At 33.7% G+C, this 13,705-nt stretch overlaps 1 protein-coding gene across 1 annotated transcript in view; it reads right to left on the minus strand.

Annotated features, from left to right (window-relative positions):
- AHI1 (Abelson helper integration site 1) overlaps positions 1-13,705 on the minus strand; it is a 138,513-nt gene that overhangs the window by 91,455 nt on the left and 33,353 nt on the right. The window contains exons 13-16 of the mRNA XM_087817772.1: positions 12,150-12,256; positions 9,951-10,069; positions 7,287-7,417; positions 5,637-5,777 (exon numbers count right to left, since the gene is read on the minus strand). Of these exons, the coding sequence (XP_087673898.1) occupies positions 5,637-5,777; positions 7,287-7,417; positions 9,951-10,069; positions 12,150-12,256 (498 nt within the window). The remainder of the gene's footprint in view (positions 1-5,636; positions 5,778-7,286; positions 7,418-9,950; positions 10,070-12,149; positions 12,257-13,705) is intronic.

Here is a 13,705-nt window from a genome sequence, read left to right on the forward strand (position 1 = left end):
TCTTTTCCATGATGAATCCATGATGAATCCATGATCAAACATCATGCCATTCCACTCCAAGTGTATAACGTATCTATTCTACAGAGAATAGCTAGAATTTCTCAGCTGCACCCTGGTTCATTTTATCCTTTGACAAAACATTAAGATCAAGTAGAACAGGTATTATTTAAATTCTACAGGTGAAGAAACAGATGTAGAAACGCTAAATTATTTGACCAGGATCAAACAAAATGTGATGGCATTTTGTGTACAACCCCAGCCTTTCCCATCACGCTATTGTTTATTCTGCACCACACCATCTTCTTTCTTGGTGCACTTTAAAAAGCACCTATGAAAGCATTAAAAAAGGCCTGGATGAAGAATTAAGGGCTTTGGTTTACGCTCAAAGCCTTTACACTGACTAAGTTTTCCATGTCTTGAATCCTTAAATGACATAAGCTTTCAAATCAAAGTATCCATCAGTGAAGAATTTTAAAATAGATGCTTCAGGATATGATCAAGAAATAGGTAGTTGCAGCATGTCGTCAAATGTGGCATTTTATTTAATTTATCCTCCTAGGCTAATAATAGATATTTAAAACTCTGACCTACAATCAGTTACTTTTGTTACTGCATGATCTTATACAAGTATGAAGATTATAATACTGGCGTTTGCTTTCCAATCCTTCATCGTTAGTACTTCAAGAATACCATTGTTATACATAAAACTATGTATATCAAATTTATTTCAACTAGACATTATCTTATTGCAAAAATATTATAAAAGTAGTTACATTAAAACTTACTGAAAGAAAATTCATATTTTGGACTACATTGAAAATGGCTTAATGCATTATACTTACATTGCAAATTTATAAAGGAGTAAACTATTGATGATAACAATACTAGATAAGCAAAGTTCCTTTTAATCTTAAGGGGTTCCCTTAAATATTAAAATTGAAAACAACACATTTCACCAGAGGAATATTTCGCTACATCCTTAAGTTACTGTATGATATAGGAAATGCAGATGTGAAAACAGCCTAATGGTTTAAGAGCATGGGCTCTGGAGTTGGGTAGCCTAGAATCAAATGGTAGCTTCACCAATCACCAATTGTGTGGCCTTAGGCAAATTACTTCATTCTCCCTGTACTTCAGTTTCATCATCAGCAAAATGAGGACAATAACAGTATCTACCTCATGGGATTTGGGGAGTTCTGTATGAGATAATATATGTGAAACACTCATAAGGAGTAGGGGATATATAATAAATGCTTGATAGATGTTAGCCAATACTACCACTATTACTATTAGCCCCGAATTGAATAACTGCTCATGCCTTTCATCCTGTATTTTTATAAAATTTAAGGAAAAAATGCTATTTTATAGAATCTGGAATTCTTATTTCAAACATTTATTGCACATCAGTAGTACACCAGGTACTGTGTTATACATAGGGCATTATAAACCCCATGGACTTTTGGTAAAAGAGTAAGTTATACAACAAACTTTTTTATAGGAGTCTAAAGGAATACATTGCCCTAAAATCTAGTAAAACATGCCACAATATGAAAAATAAAGCTATTGATAATGACAACATAGGTGGTCATTAATGAATATGAATTCTATAAATAAAATAATTTTAGTGTAGAGACTGCTTCTCAGTTTAATTAAAGTTCTTCCAGAGGTTTAATCAACTACTTAGGAAACACAAAGGACTGGAATAGAGCATGATAATCTGAGTGTGATTCCTGGGTTTCATAGCCCTGTTCAACCTGGCACATTATAGGGACTCAATACAGACTTGTCTGGCCCAAGATCAGAACAGAAAAGCATTCCAGAGTTAATGCTGACTCAGAGGAGATATTGCCACCTAGTGAAATATTAGGTTCATTACCTGAAATTATCAAATAATGCTGAGAACTTCCCAAATTTGATCCTACTTAAAATACATACATGTACATTATCATGTGTCAATATTCAGACTAGGTACTGTACTGGTAATAAAAAGATAAATAAGCTGCTATATCAGCTTCCTACAAGCTATAGATACAAAGAAATCACACACTCCACAGTGAGGCACAGAGTAAGTGGTATTGTAGGGAAAAAAAGATTTACTTAATAGATAAGCAGAAAATCTGCTCAAAAGGCAGTTCAGTGTAGCAAATAAGATCATGAGTTCTAAGTCCAGACTGTATGGATCCACGTCCTGGCTCCTATAAAATGGGGTAATTATAGAACCTCTCTCATAAGATTATTGTGACAAATTAAGTATGTGTAAAGTGCTTAAAACAGTACCAGAAATATAGAAAGTGCTTCATAAGTATTACCTATAATTATGATTAAATATAGGGCAGGGTCCTAGAGATTGAGGTAGATAAATACTGATTAATAACAGAACATTATTGCTAAAGTCTAGCCTTGTAAATTTTAATTCAGTAGAAGTCGTTTTTCTGACTAGTACTCTGTTGTTATGGGAATCCTTAAAGTACATTATTTGTGGTACTCTGTGACTAAGTTTTGTATTACTAGATGATTAACCCTTTCAACTTCAGGCAAATAAAACTGCCTTTTGAAAGTAAAAATCATATTTCTTACCAAAAAAAGCAAAAAGTCAGTAGAATGAAAGACCCAAAAGACCACAACCTGAACATACGCTTAACAGGGCAAGATGCCTGCTGACTCTTCACAGATTTTGCTAGAACTGAAAAACGGATGATACATTTAGCTACCACTGTGGTCTCATTTGCAGCTTATTTCACTTATTAAAAAACAACCTTGCTCCATTTTCCTTGAAAATTATCTAAACGTATCAGCAGCTCTGATAAATACTATTTAAAAACCTTTCTATATCTTTCAAATTTTATAACATTAAAACATTTATGTAAAGCTACATGTAAACTTTATTTTCAAATCAGAAAGCCTGGGCAAAATATTCCTATATAAAAAATAAATAAAAATATAAGGTAAAATTATAATACATCAATAATACATATTATAATTTTCAATAAAATATTTAAAGACTCTGACTTGATGATTCTGGTCTGTATTCAGTGAGTAAAATACTTCAAAGTCTGAAACAACTTTTCATTTTCTTATGGATAGATACCATGCAGAAGAACTGCTAAATCTTGGATTGCTTGAGATTATGTAACTTCTTCCTAAGCTTCCTCTTTTTAAAAATAAGCAGTAAAGAGTTAGGAAAATGTGTTAAAAACATTTTAAGTTTTCATTTGTTTTTAAAGGTGTGTTAGAATATAAAAAATTATGTTCTAAAGACACTACACAAAGTAATTTTAATTTCATATGTTATCATCTGATCATTTCTAGAACACTTAGAACTCCTTACTTTTCCATGTTAAGATAGCATGGATATAACATAATGTTCTTAACTTTATGCATTTATTTTCTAATACAACTGACCTAAAAAGTTACTCACTCTAATAAGTAAAAGGAAAAGGTTGCCAAAAGAAAGAATAAGAGAGAAAAAACCTTTTTCAGTTCTGCTCAATATACAGATGCTTATCAGCATACAAAAACGTAAGTTCCCATAAAGTCAAGTATGTACTGATTGGAGGAGCATGATAACGACCCATTCTACCCTTCTTTGTTTGTTTTAATCTAGCGCTATTAATTTACAAAGTACTTTCACAGTCCCTCTCCTAGTATCCTCACAAATAACTATTAGTAACAGTAGTACCATTTACCAGATGAGAATGGAGCTTTAGGAAGGCAAGAGCCTTGTTCAAGGTCACCAAAGAAACAGAACTGAGTCTGAAATCCCGCTCTTCCACACTTCTAGAATGAACTCTTAGTTGAAAACCTATTGTCTAAAGGCCATGTGGGCAAACCTGACTGGGCTAATCTAATGATGAAATCACGCTATCAATGACAAAAAAATAAATAAAAATAACTGAAGAAAAAAAGGTAAGAGTGAAACATTAACTTGCATTTGTAGTGAAAGTTTCAAAAGCCTAAAAAAAGCAAATTAGAAATTGAATGAAGACTGTTGTGAAACCTCAAGTCTGAGGAAATAAGTGCGCTGCCCATTTCCTATACAACAGCTCTAATTTTATAAAGTCCTTAGGTACAATTCTCCTTTATGAGAACTGTATAAAGACAGACTGAGTACAAAGACAGACTGTTTCAGGATACATGTTCTAACTACACACCAGATTTGGACACTGCATGACTTGAGAAAACCATTTGTCTTTTCCTATAATCAGGCAGTGCTTATTTTTGCTAATATCTGCTTGCAATAGTAAATGGTATTGTGTTGTTTAACAATTCTACCATTAGTAATATATTGTTTTCCATAAATTTTAATCCGCTAGAGAAATTATTTCTTGTCTGTAAAGTTCTTTAAAACAAGGTAAGTCTCAATTTTACACATTATTTTCTAATATAATTTGCCTGAGAAGACAAAACAAAATCCATACCATGATCAAGAACTTCAGGTTTGGAACTTAACTCAATTGTTTAATAATTTAGCACTCATTACAACCATTACCAATTCGATCTGTATTAATGCAATAAACTTAACCATTCACAGTTCATTAATTTAAAATACTTTGTCCCAATAGTTCCACATTAATGTTACCTACATATACATATTTATATATTTTTGTGTTTATGACATTGTGTGTAAGCTATCCTGGTTTAGCAAAAACCGTGAACATGACATCCTAAACAAATCAAAGAAATGAATAAAGTTTTTAATATATGAAAAAAATGAATTGCAATATTGAGTATGACAGCACTATCAGTACAATGCAAAACAATGAAATCCTAATAGCAGGACAAAAATTAAAGAAATATATGAAAAATAGCATAAATCCATATATCTAAGAATGCCATGCTCTTCCTGAAAAATGTGTCCAGTCTTTATTTCCTTATCTCTCAGAATGATAAAACAGTATAATTTTAGAGTAAAAAAGACATTAGATTTCTAATTCTGGGTCTTTCTTTCACTCACATTAGTTTTTTGACTTCTTTTCAAGTTAAGACACTCTCAAAACTACAACTTATTAATACTATGTGCTTTAGTAAAAAAAACACATAGAATATTAACTCAATAGTCAGCTGAACACATTAAAGATCCATATTTCCTAAATGTTATTTATTTATTTATTTAAATTCTCACCTGAGAATTTATAGAGAGGAAGGGGGGAGAAAAAGAGAGAGAGAAACATCAGTCCGTTGCCTCCTGTACCCCGACTGGGGATTGAATCTGCAACCTGGGTATGTGCCCTGACCAGGAATCAAACCTGTGACCTTTCAGTGTATGGGACAAAGCTCCAACCAACCAAGAGACACCAGCCACGGCTACCTTTTAAATTTAGTTAACATTCCCAAATAATTTTTAGGTGCATTTTATTTAAATTGATTTAGGAAGAAAGTGATAACTACCCTTCTGCGATTCCAACATAAGGGCACAACTAGTACGTGTACTTTTGCTGATATTTAACCTCCAGAATAGTAGTGCTTATGAAAAAATAAAATGTAACAATAACATAATCTGCTTGGCTCTTACAATATATTCAAGAGAGCTTTGTTAATACAAAAGATGATAGTTTTCACAGAGCTCATGATTTCTGGTTCAGTCTAAATATAAAAGTTACTCTAAGTATTCTTTACTTATCAAGCAGTGGACTTACCATGAAAATCATAAATATACAGAAGAATTGGCTCATTCTGTCCAAATGCACAAAATGCAACCATATTTTCAAGTGGATGGTAAGAAATGTCTCGAATGGGTGACTTGAATGGCAGGTCAGAATACATTGCTACTTGTTCACCTAAACAAGAAAAGACATTCAATGATTTGTATTGTCATTTCTTATTAGAAGATTATTCTGCAATTTATCAAAATATTTATAGATAGTAATGATAAAGCTCACACTATTTACATGAAAACCTCAAATATTTATAAATATTTGAGTATTACTGTATTGAATAATTATCTTTATTTTTATTTATTTTTAAAATATATATTTATTGAATTCAGAAAGAGGGAGAGGGGAAGAGAGAGAGATACAAACACCAATGATGAAGGAGGCATTGACAGGCTGCCTCCTGCACACCCCCGACTGGGGATCTAGCCCCCAACGTGGGCAGGTGCCCTGACTGGGAATCGAACCACAGTCTCCTGGATCTCAGGTCGATGCTCAACCGCTGAGCCATGCCATTATCTTTATTTTTCATTCTGTTGGCCCTCCTCTTTCTACTTTTCAATGCAAGCTCTTTAACAAGGTTTTCAAGGCAAAACAAAAACAGAGTTCAGAAGTAGAGAGGTACCTGACTCTGAGATCTGACAGTCTGAGCACATGCCAGCTAACAAAGAACTCCAGAGACGAGGGGAGGAACTGCAGGACTCTAAAACTGAAGAAACTCTCTGGCTGGGGAAGGCTTGGTGGGGGATTAATTTTGTCCCAGAGGTTGTTTGAGGTACCATCGGCTTTAAAAATACACATATGATTACTAATGGCTAAGAGGCCTACAGCAGAGGTCTAAGAAACCTATGAAAAGCAGACCCAAAAAGCAAAAACTCTAGATCCATTTATTTAAGGGGAAAAGAGATTTAACAATTTTGGGTTGATGCTAAAGTATCAAAATGCAGTAAGAAACAAAGAAAAAAACTTCTGTGAACTGACTAGTCAAAAATGCCTAAAGGAAAGACCAAGAGAATAAACAAGGGGTAATTAAATTCTGTTCATAAGAAATTATACAGTGAATTTTATAAAATTATCTCAATTTATTGCTAAAAATTTTTATGTAGTTTTAGCTTTTTTTTTGAAAAGCAAAGGTTAAGACACAAATTAATTTCCCAATGTAACAGTTTATTTTATTGGAAAAGAAATGAATTATAGTAGTTCAGGTAAATTTCTATTAAGTTTCACACATCAAAACCTTTGACGGGAATGTTTCTATTGAAAATACACTGTAAATGTTTCACTAATTCTATACCTACTTATATTCCAAATCCATCTTGTAACACTTGTATTTTACATTACAGTCATCATTAAATACTTTTCTAAGATCTACAATATCTCATTACAAACAAGGAAAGAATAAACTTTAAATTATAATGTGGAATTCAAAATCCATGAATATATCAAAGCAATAAAGAGCAGAATTTAGTATAAATTTGGAGTGCAGCTGATTTCCATTATCAGCGTTCCAATTCTGAAAAACAATCGAGAACCTGCAATCAGAATTTCCTTGAAAATTCTTCCTTAAAATGATAGTTTTCACACTTCTTCAAAAACAACAAAAAAAATTTACTTGAAGGTTAATGAAATATTTACCTGTTTCTGGGTTCCAAACATATGCTATACCATCCTCACTTCCAGCAAAGAGAAAAGTCCCACATGGTGTCAAAGCACTATGAATCTTCTCCCGATAATTTGCTGCTCCTACAAATTTCCTTGCTGCTAATCTATAAACAAAAAAGATTTTACAAACGTAAAATCTAGGTGGTAAAAACTTTTAAATACTTCATTTGTATTTTACAAACAATTTTTGAAAATCTGTTAAGTGGGAAACATTCTATGATGTGTGCAGAATAAAGAAGAGATTGCACCAGAGCTCAACGAGTTTAGAATTAGGAGAATGAACGAATCAATGTAAAACAGTAAGCGCATGTAGAAAGTGCCACAAGAGAAGAAAAGAATGTACTTTGCAGATGTGGGTAAGAAAAATTATTTCTAGCAATAGTATTTGAATTGGTTACTTAAAAAGGAACTGAATTTTTATATTTTTCCCATGTGATGAATTTTTTAAATCACACTTGATCCTTGCAGAAATATTAGAGCATATTATTAAATCATCTATTTAATATGATATACAGATTTCTAGGCTTTCTTGCTTATGGAAAATACTAACACTGTTTTAATGCTTACAATGTGCCAGTAGGTACTATTACCATCTCTGGTTTACAGAGAGGATATTATATACAGTGCTCTATTATCTGCTTTTTCAGTCAGCAAAAATATCACAAGTAATGGCCCTCTATGTCAGAATGTATAGATTATGCATTATCATTTTAATAGGTGTATGTTATATCATTGTCTAAGTGTATCTTAAGGAATTTTCTATTGTTGGACAACACACAATGTTTCCAGCTTGCCTCTACCGTGAATGTGATTGCTATCAACAATCTTGTATATATATATTGGCAGTGTTTTATTTAGATTTATTAAATTTGTTGGAGTGACACTGGTTAATAACACTACATCTTTCGAGTGTACAATTCTGTAACAGATCACCTGCATATTCCACGTGTGCTCGTAACCACATACTGGGCTTCTTCATCCCCCACCCCCTTCCTCTCTGGTAACCTTTGTATGCTGTTGTCTCATTTTTTGCACTGTTTTATATTATCTTTTTTTTTTTTTTTTAAATATATCCTTATTGATTTCAGAGAGAGGAAAGGAGAGGGAGAGAGAGAGATAGAAACATCAATGATGAGAGAGTCATTGATCGAGCCCACAACCTGGGCATGTGCCCTGACCGGGAATCGAACCCCAATCACCTGGATCCTAGGTCGACGCTCAACCGCTGAGCCATGACTGGCCGGGCGTGCACTGTTTTATATTACCTTAACATAAATTCTCAGACATGAGGTTGCGGAGTCAAACATTTCTGCAGTCCTCGCCAAATGCTGTAATATTTTAAGTACTTTACATGTATAAAATAGTTTACTCCTCCCAAACCCTTATGAGTATATATATTATTTCTCCCATTTCCGTGATGAGAAAAGAGAGGCACAGAGTTAAATCAGCCAGTAACGGGTAGAAAAGGCCGTATTTCATTCTAAGCAGTTTGCCTCTAAGACCAAGCATGATCTGAAGCTGAAAACTATATTGCTTAAAAAGAGAACAACCACGTCATACAGACTAACTCCCTCTGCCTAGAATACACTTCTGTTATCCCACCTCTGAACTTTATTCCAGGCTTTTATGTTTCTACCCTACAGAATACACTTCCTTCCATCTTAGCAAAATTCTTCAAGGTTGAGCTCAAAGGCCAGCCTCTCCATAAAGCCTTTAACAGAAAGACTATTAGAGTTATCACCTTTGTTGCCATGAAAAATATAATCCTTATATTATACATTTATATTCATTAAAAACACATACTGAGTACTTGCTGTCTGCCAGGCATAGCATGGGCACTATGTATAGAAAAAAGAACAAGCAGATTCCAGTTCTAGAAGATCTCATAGTTTAACCTAATTAAACATTTTGTGTGTCATTTCAGAGGCAGCACACCTGGATTATAAACTCCTGATGAGCTACTTCTGCTCACCATGTTCCCACAGCACCCATGCCAGTGTCTTGAACAGTTCCACATAAATATTTAAGGGCTTAATGGTTAGTCCTAAAAAGAGAACTGCAGAATAAACTAATACAGATTGTCACATCTGCCCTTCTAAAAACAATAATGAAATCTAATAACACAGCTTCCCCTCATTTGTTTTCCTGGAACTCAGCACCAAAACAAAAGCACACCAGAAGTCCATGCTGACTTCCCCAGAACTGTACTTCTGCCTTTTAAATTAAGGGTATTTTCCTTCATTGGCGTTATTCAGAAATAAAATAACAAAAACACAAGGATGAATTAGTCAAAAGCCCTCTCCTTCAGTATCATAGAGATAAAGATATTCCATGACAAAAGTGTTTTTAAATAAAGTAATTGACTACATTTCAGTCTCAAAATTATTCACATTTTGGGCCAGATAATTCTTTGTAATTGGGGGCCGTCTTAAGAACCTACAAGATGCTTAGCAGTATCTCTGGTCTCTGTCCACTAGATATAGAAGCAACATTCAAAAATGTCTCCAGACACTACCAGATGTCCCCTGAGGGGCAAAATTGTCTAGGTGAGAACCACAGCTGCATTTAATAAATATAAATTAATTCATTACTTATTCTATGAGTGCTTAACCTGTCAACAGTGAAATATATACTTACATTCGGAGATCCATAATTCTCAAAGTACTGTCTTTAGTATGGATTAGCAAACGTTTTCCATTGGGATGAACCTCCAAATAACTTATTGGAATTCCCTTAAACTCACTCTCTTTAATTTCCTAAATTGATAAAAAAAAAAAAGACTATATAATATTCCCACTATAAAGTTTGTCTAATATTAAGCCTTTCTTAGAGCACAAAAGTAGAAAAATAATTTTAAGATATTTTCAATTGTACTATACAGGATGCTTTAAAATGTTTAAAAGGATTCCCAGTAATTTCAGTTTGAGGTTGAAAATAAAGCTGATGAAATGTATTTTCTGGTTGTTATCTAATACCACATTAGTGTCTGTCTTTGTAGTATATTTCCAAACAAGAAGCACTTCCTACGACACATCTTCTAACATCGCATTTTCTGTCTATCATGTAAGAAAGCTTCCATTTTTATAAATTCAAAGTGCAGAATTAACTTTCAAGTTCTGTTTCAGTCTCATATTATTTCTTCATACACTTACTTCCACTCGTCTTGAAAAAGGTATATCATCAGAATATTCTGAAATCATTTAATTTAGACTATAATTTTAGGTGTTTTTTTTAATAGTTATTTAAAGCAGCTATACAAGAAAAGATGCCTGATTAATGATGTCAAGAAATACATAAACACTGATGGAGAATTTGCCTGAACAAGCCATTTAGAATAATTACCAAAGGTCCTTCTTGTTTGGATTACCAGGAAAAGGAAAAAAATTACAAATGCGAAACTGCTCAGCCTAAAGTCCACAGAGTCCAAAAGGAGTCTGCTTTAATCTGCAGGCAGAATGGCAAACTACCCTTCTTCCTCCCGGGGGACCCTGTACTATTTTTTGCCCTTTTCTCCTAGAGTGTATCCTCTTTAGAGGGGGGCTGGCATCGGCAGAGACAGGGTACAAACTGCTACAACCTAAGACCAGCAGTCAAGCCTCTGCTACTGCTGTCTGATGCTAAGACCTGCTGTCAGCTATTTTTTAAAAGATACATAAAAAGTCAAACACTGACACCACAGATGGGGACCTGACTGAGCTGAAGAACAACCATTTGAGGGTGGAGATGCACTGCTGGAGGTTTCAGCAACAGGAGTAACACTTACACAGATGCAAATGTGCAAAATAAAAACAACTGTGTAACAAGTGTTAGGTACAAATCTGAGGAAAGTGCTGGCAGACTTAGAGTCTGTAGTATCTGTAGAAATTTCTTCCGTATTTCTCTTGATCACACTCATGCTTAAACTAGAAAAGCTCTAATTTTGAAGCCCAGGTTCTGTATCAAGGCAATACTCAGACACTTCGTCTTAAAGGACAGATGAGAACAACTTAGCATTCCCCACAGCCCTGGTTGAAGAAAACCAGTAAGAAACTGCAGTCTCTGGTTTGTCCTAGGGCATTAACTACAAAAATATTCCAGCTCATTTCCTATCTTTTTATTTTTGACTGTCTCAAGTAACGACACCAGGCTGCAGATTTTCAAGGTAAATTTGACTTCTGGTTAGAATATGAAGGTAAAAAGCACATGTTTTTCAACACAAATAATACTCTGCATTGTAGACTCAGGTGATTGGGACTGGAGACTTTAAGGCTTGCCAATCCCTCAGGTATATAAGTAATTAGCATTATTTCAAAGTGTATGAAATTAGCTACAACATGAATCCCAAGCCACTGTTCGTTAATCTGATAGTGAGAAGAGAATGACTAAAAACAGAATACACTGTTCCTTAAACAGATCTGATTGACTCAACAGACTTAACTAAAGTTCATGAAAATTCTTTTACATTTCAAATAAGGACAGTTGTTACAATCTATTATGAGGAATAATAAAGTGAAACATAAGTTACTATTTATAGGTGGTAATGTAATATAAGGTATACTTCATTTAAGTGTAAATTTCAGTAATGGATAACTGAATGCCATAGCGCAAATTAGAGCTCAAGAAAATTAAAGGAAAGCCTGACCAAAATGAAGAAATTTTCACTAAGTTACTGTATCATCAATTAGCCATCAGAAAGGCATGATAATTAATCAATGATAACAGACTCTTCAGGGACAGAGAAAAACTTAATTTTTTTGTTAAGAGACCAGAATGCCCTGATTCCTTATTTTAAGGCAATGTGGGTTCAATGCTTTTTCCAATTTCTTTCATTAAATCCCATGAAATAAGGTTTTCTACCTTATTTACACTCCAGTGGCGCACCGAATGCTGCACATCATTAACTTTGACATAGGTGTTCCAAACAACAATCACCCCCGTGCAGTCTCCTGAATACATGTGATGACCTATGTGAAAAAATAAAATCACTCACTGATTAATGTTATACAGAGGGGTAGAAATAAATAAAATGAAACTGGGAAAAATGCATTGCAGTAAAACAGTCAAAGAATCCTAGGGCTATTTATTAAACGGTATTTCAGTTAAAGAGCCAAAAAAACAACTTAACAATCAAATCCCAACTATCTTTAAATGAATTTTTCACTTGAATTATTTTTGATGACTATTTCCCTTTGGACTTCCCTGATTTTAATACAAAAAGAAATGAGCATCAAGTGCATATGTATAGGGCTCAAATTCCAAAGCCAAACAAACTATCTGGATTATCCAATGTGTATCTGTATTGCTCACCTTTATCAATTTATATAATCTGTTTTATGTTCCTAGAAAAACACCTATATTCTAATTCATACTGTTAGCATAATACTTGAGATCCAGCAGGAACTCAATGATCAGGGAATGAATAAAATAATAAATAACAGGTGTTTCAGTTTAACATTAATTCTTTTTTTATTTTTTATTGATTGATTTTAGAGAGAGGAAGGGAGGGAAAGGAGAGGGAAGGAGAGGGGGAGGGGGAAAAGGAAGGGGGAGAGGAGATGGGGGGAGAGGGGGAGAGAGAGTTGTTCCACTTATTCATGCATTCATTGGTTGATTCTTGCATTTGCCCTGACAGGGGATCAAACCCACAACACTGGCGTACCAGGATGACACACCAAGTAACTGAGCTACCCATCCAGGGCAACATTAATTCTTAAAGTCAATCCATCTTAAAGTTTATCAAGAGACCATCAAATTCAACTTCACACCCACTCAGGATGGTCATTCAGAAACTGTGAATTTCATATTTTAAAAAATAGGTTATTCATATGATAAACTGCTCTACATATAAGGATATTTTTTCCAATTCTGAGCAAAGAAAATCCGTCTTCTGTAGTTTTGGACCTATCTTTACCCACTGGAGCAACACAACTTAGCCAAATGAAGAAATTCTTCATTTCTCTTTTATAATCTGAGCTACTTCTATAATGACAGTTTTCAGGTACCTTCCTATCATTGGTGTTGGCTGACCTTTTCTGAATGTGTTCCAATATATTAACATCCTCAGAGTTGAACAGAGTACATTAGCAGTATAATCTTAATCTTGATCCCATGCTAATTAATTATAGCCAAAGTCTATATATCAAGTGTCTGAAATAATGTAAAAAGTGACTATTTAATAGATATGATAATTTCTTTATTCTTTCAGTTGATAAAATAATCTATTTTTTATATCTTTAAAACACCATCTATATTACTCATATACTAAGATAAACCTTTAAGTAATTGCAAATTTCCCTTCTATATGCTTCTGTATTTTTTAAAAAGTGATACTGTTGCTACATTTAAAAAATATATTTTCAATATTCTTTAGGGCTTTTTCTCTTCATCTTCCTCATTTTTACCCTTTAACTTAA

The sequence above is a fragment of the Miniopterus natalensis genome, chromosome 5, assembly GCF_054644295.1.
Source record: "Miniopterus natalensis isolate mMinNat1 chromosome 5, mMinNat1.hap1, whole genome shotgun sequence".
NCBI lineage: Eukaryota > Metazoa > Chordata > Mammalia > Chiroptera > Miniopteridae > Miniopterus > Miniopterus natalensis.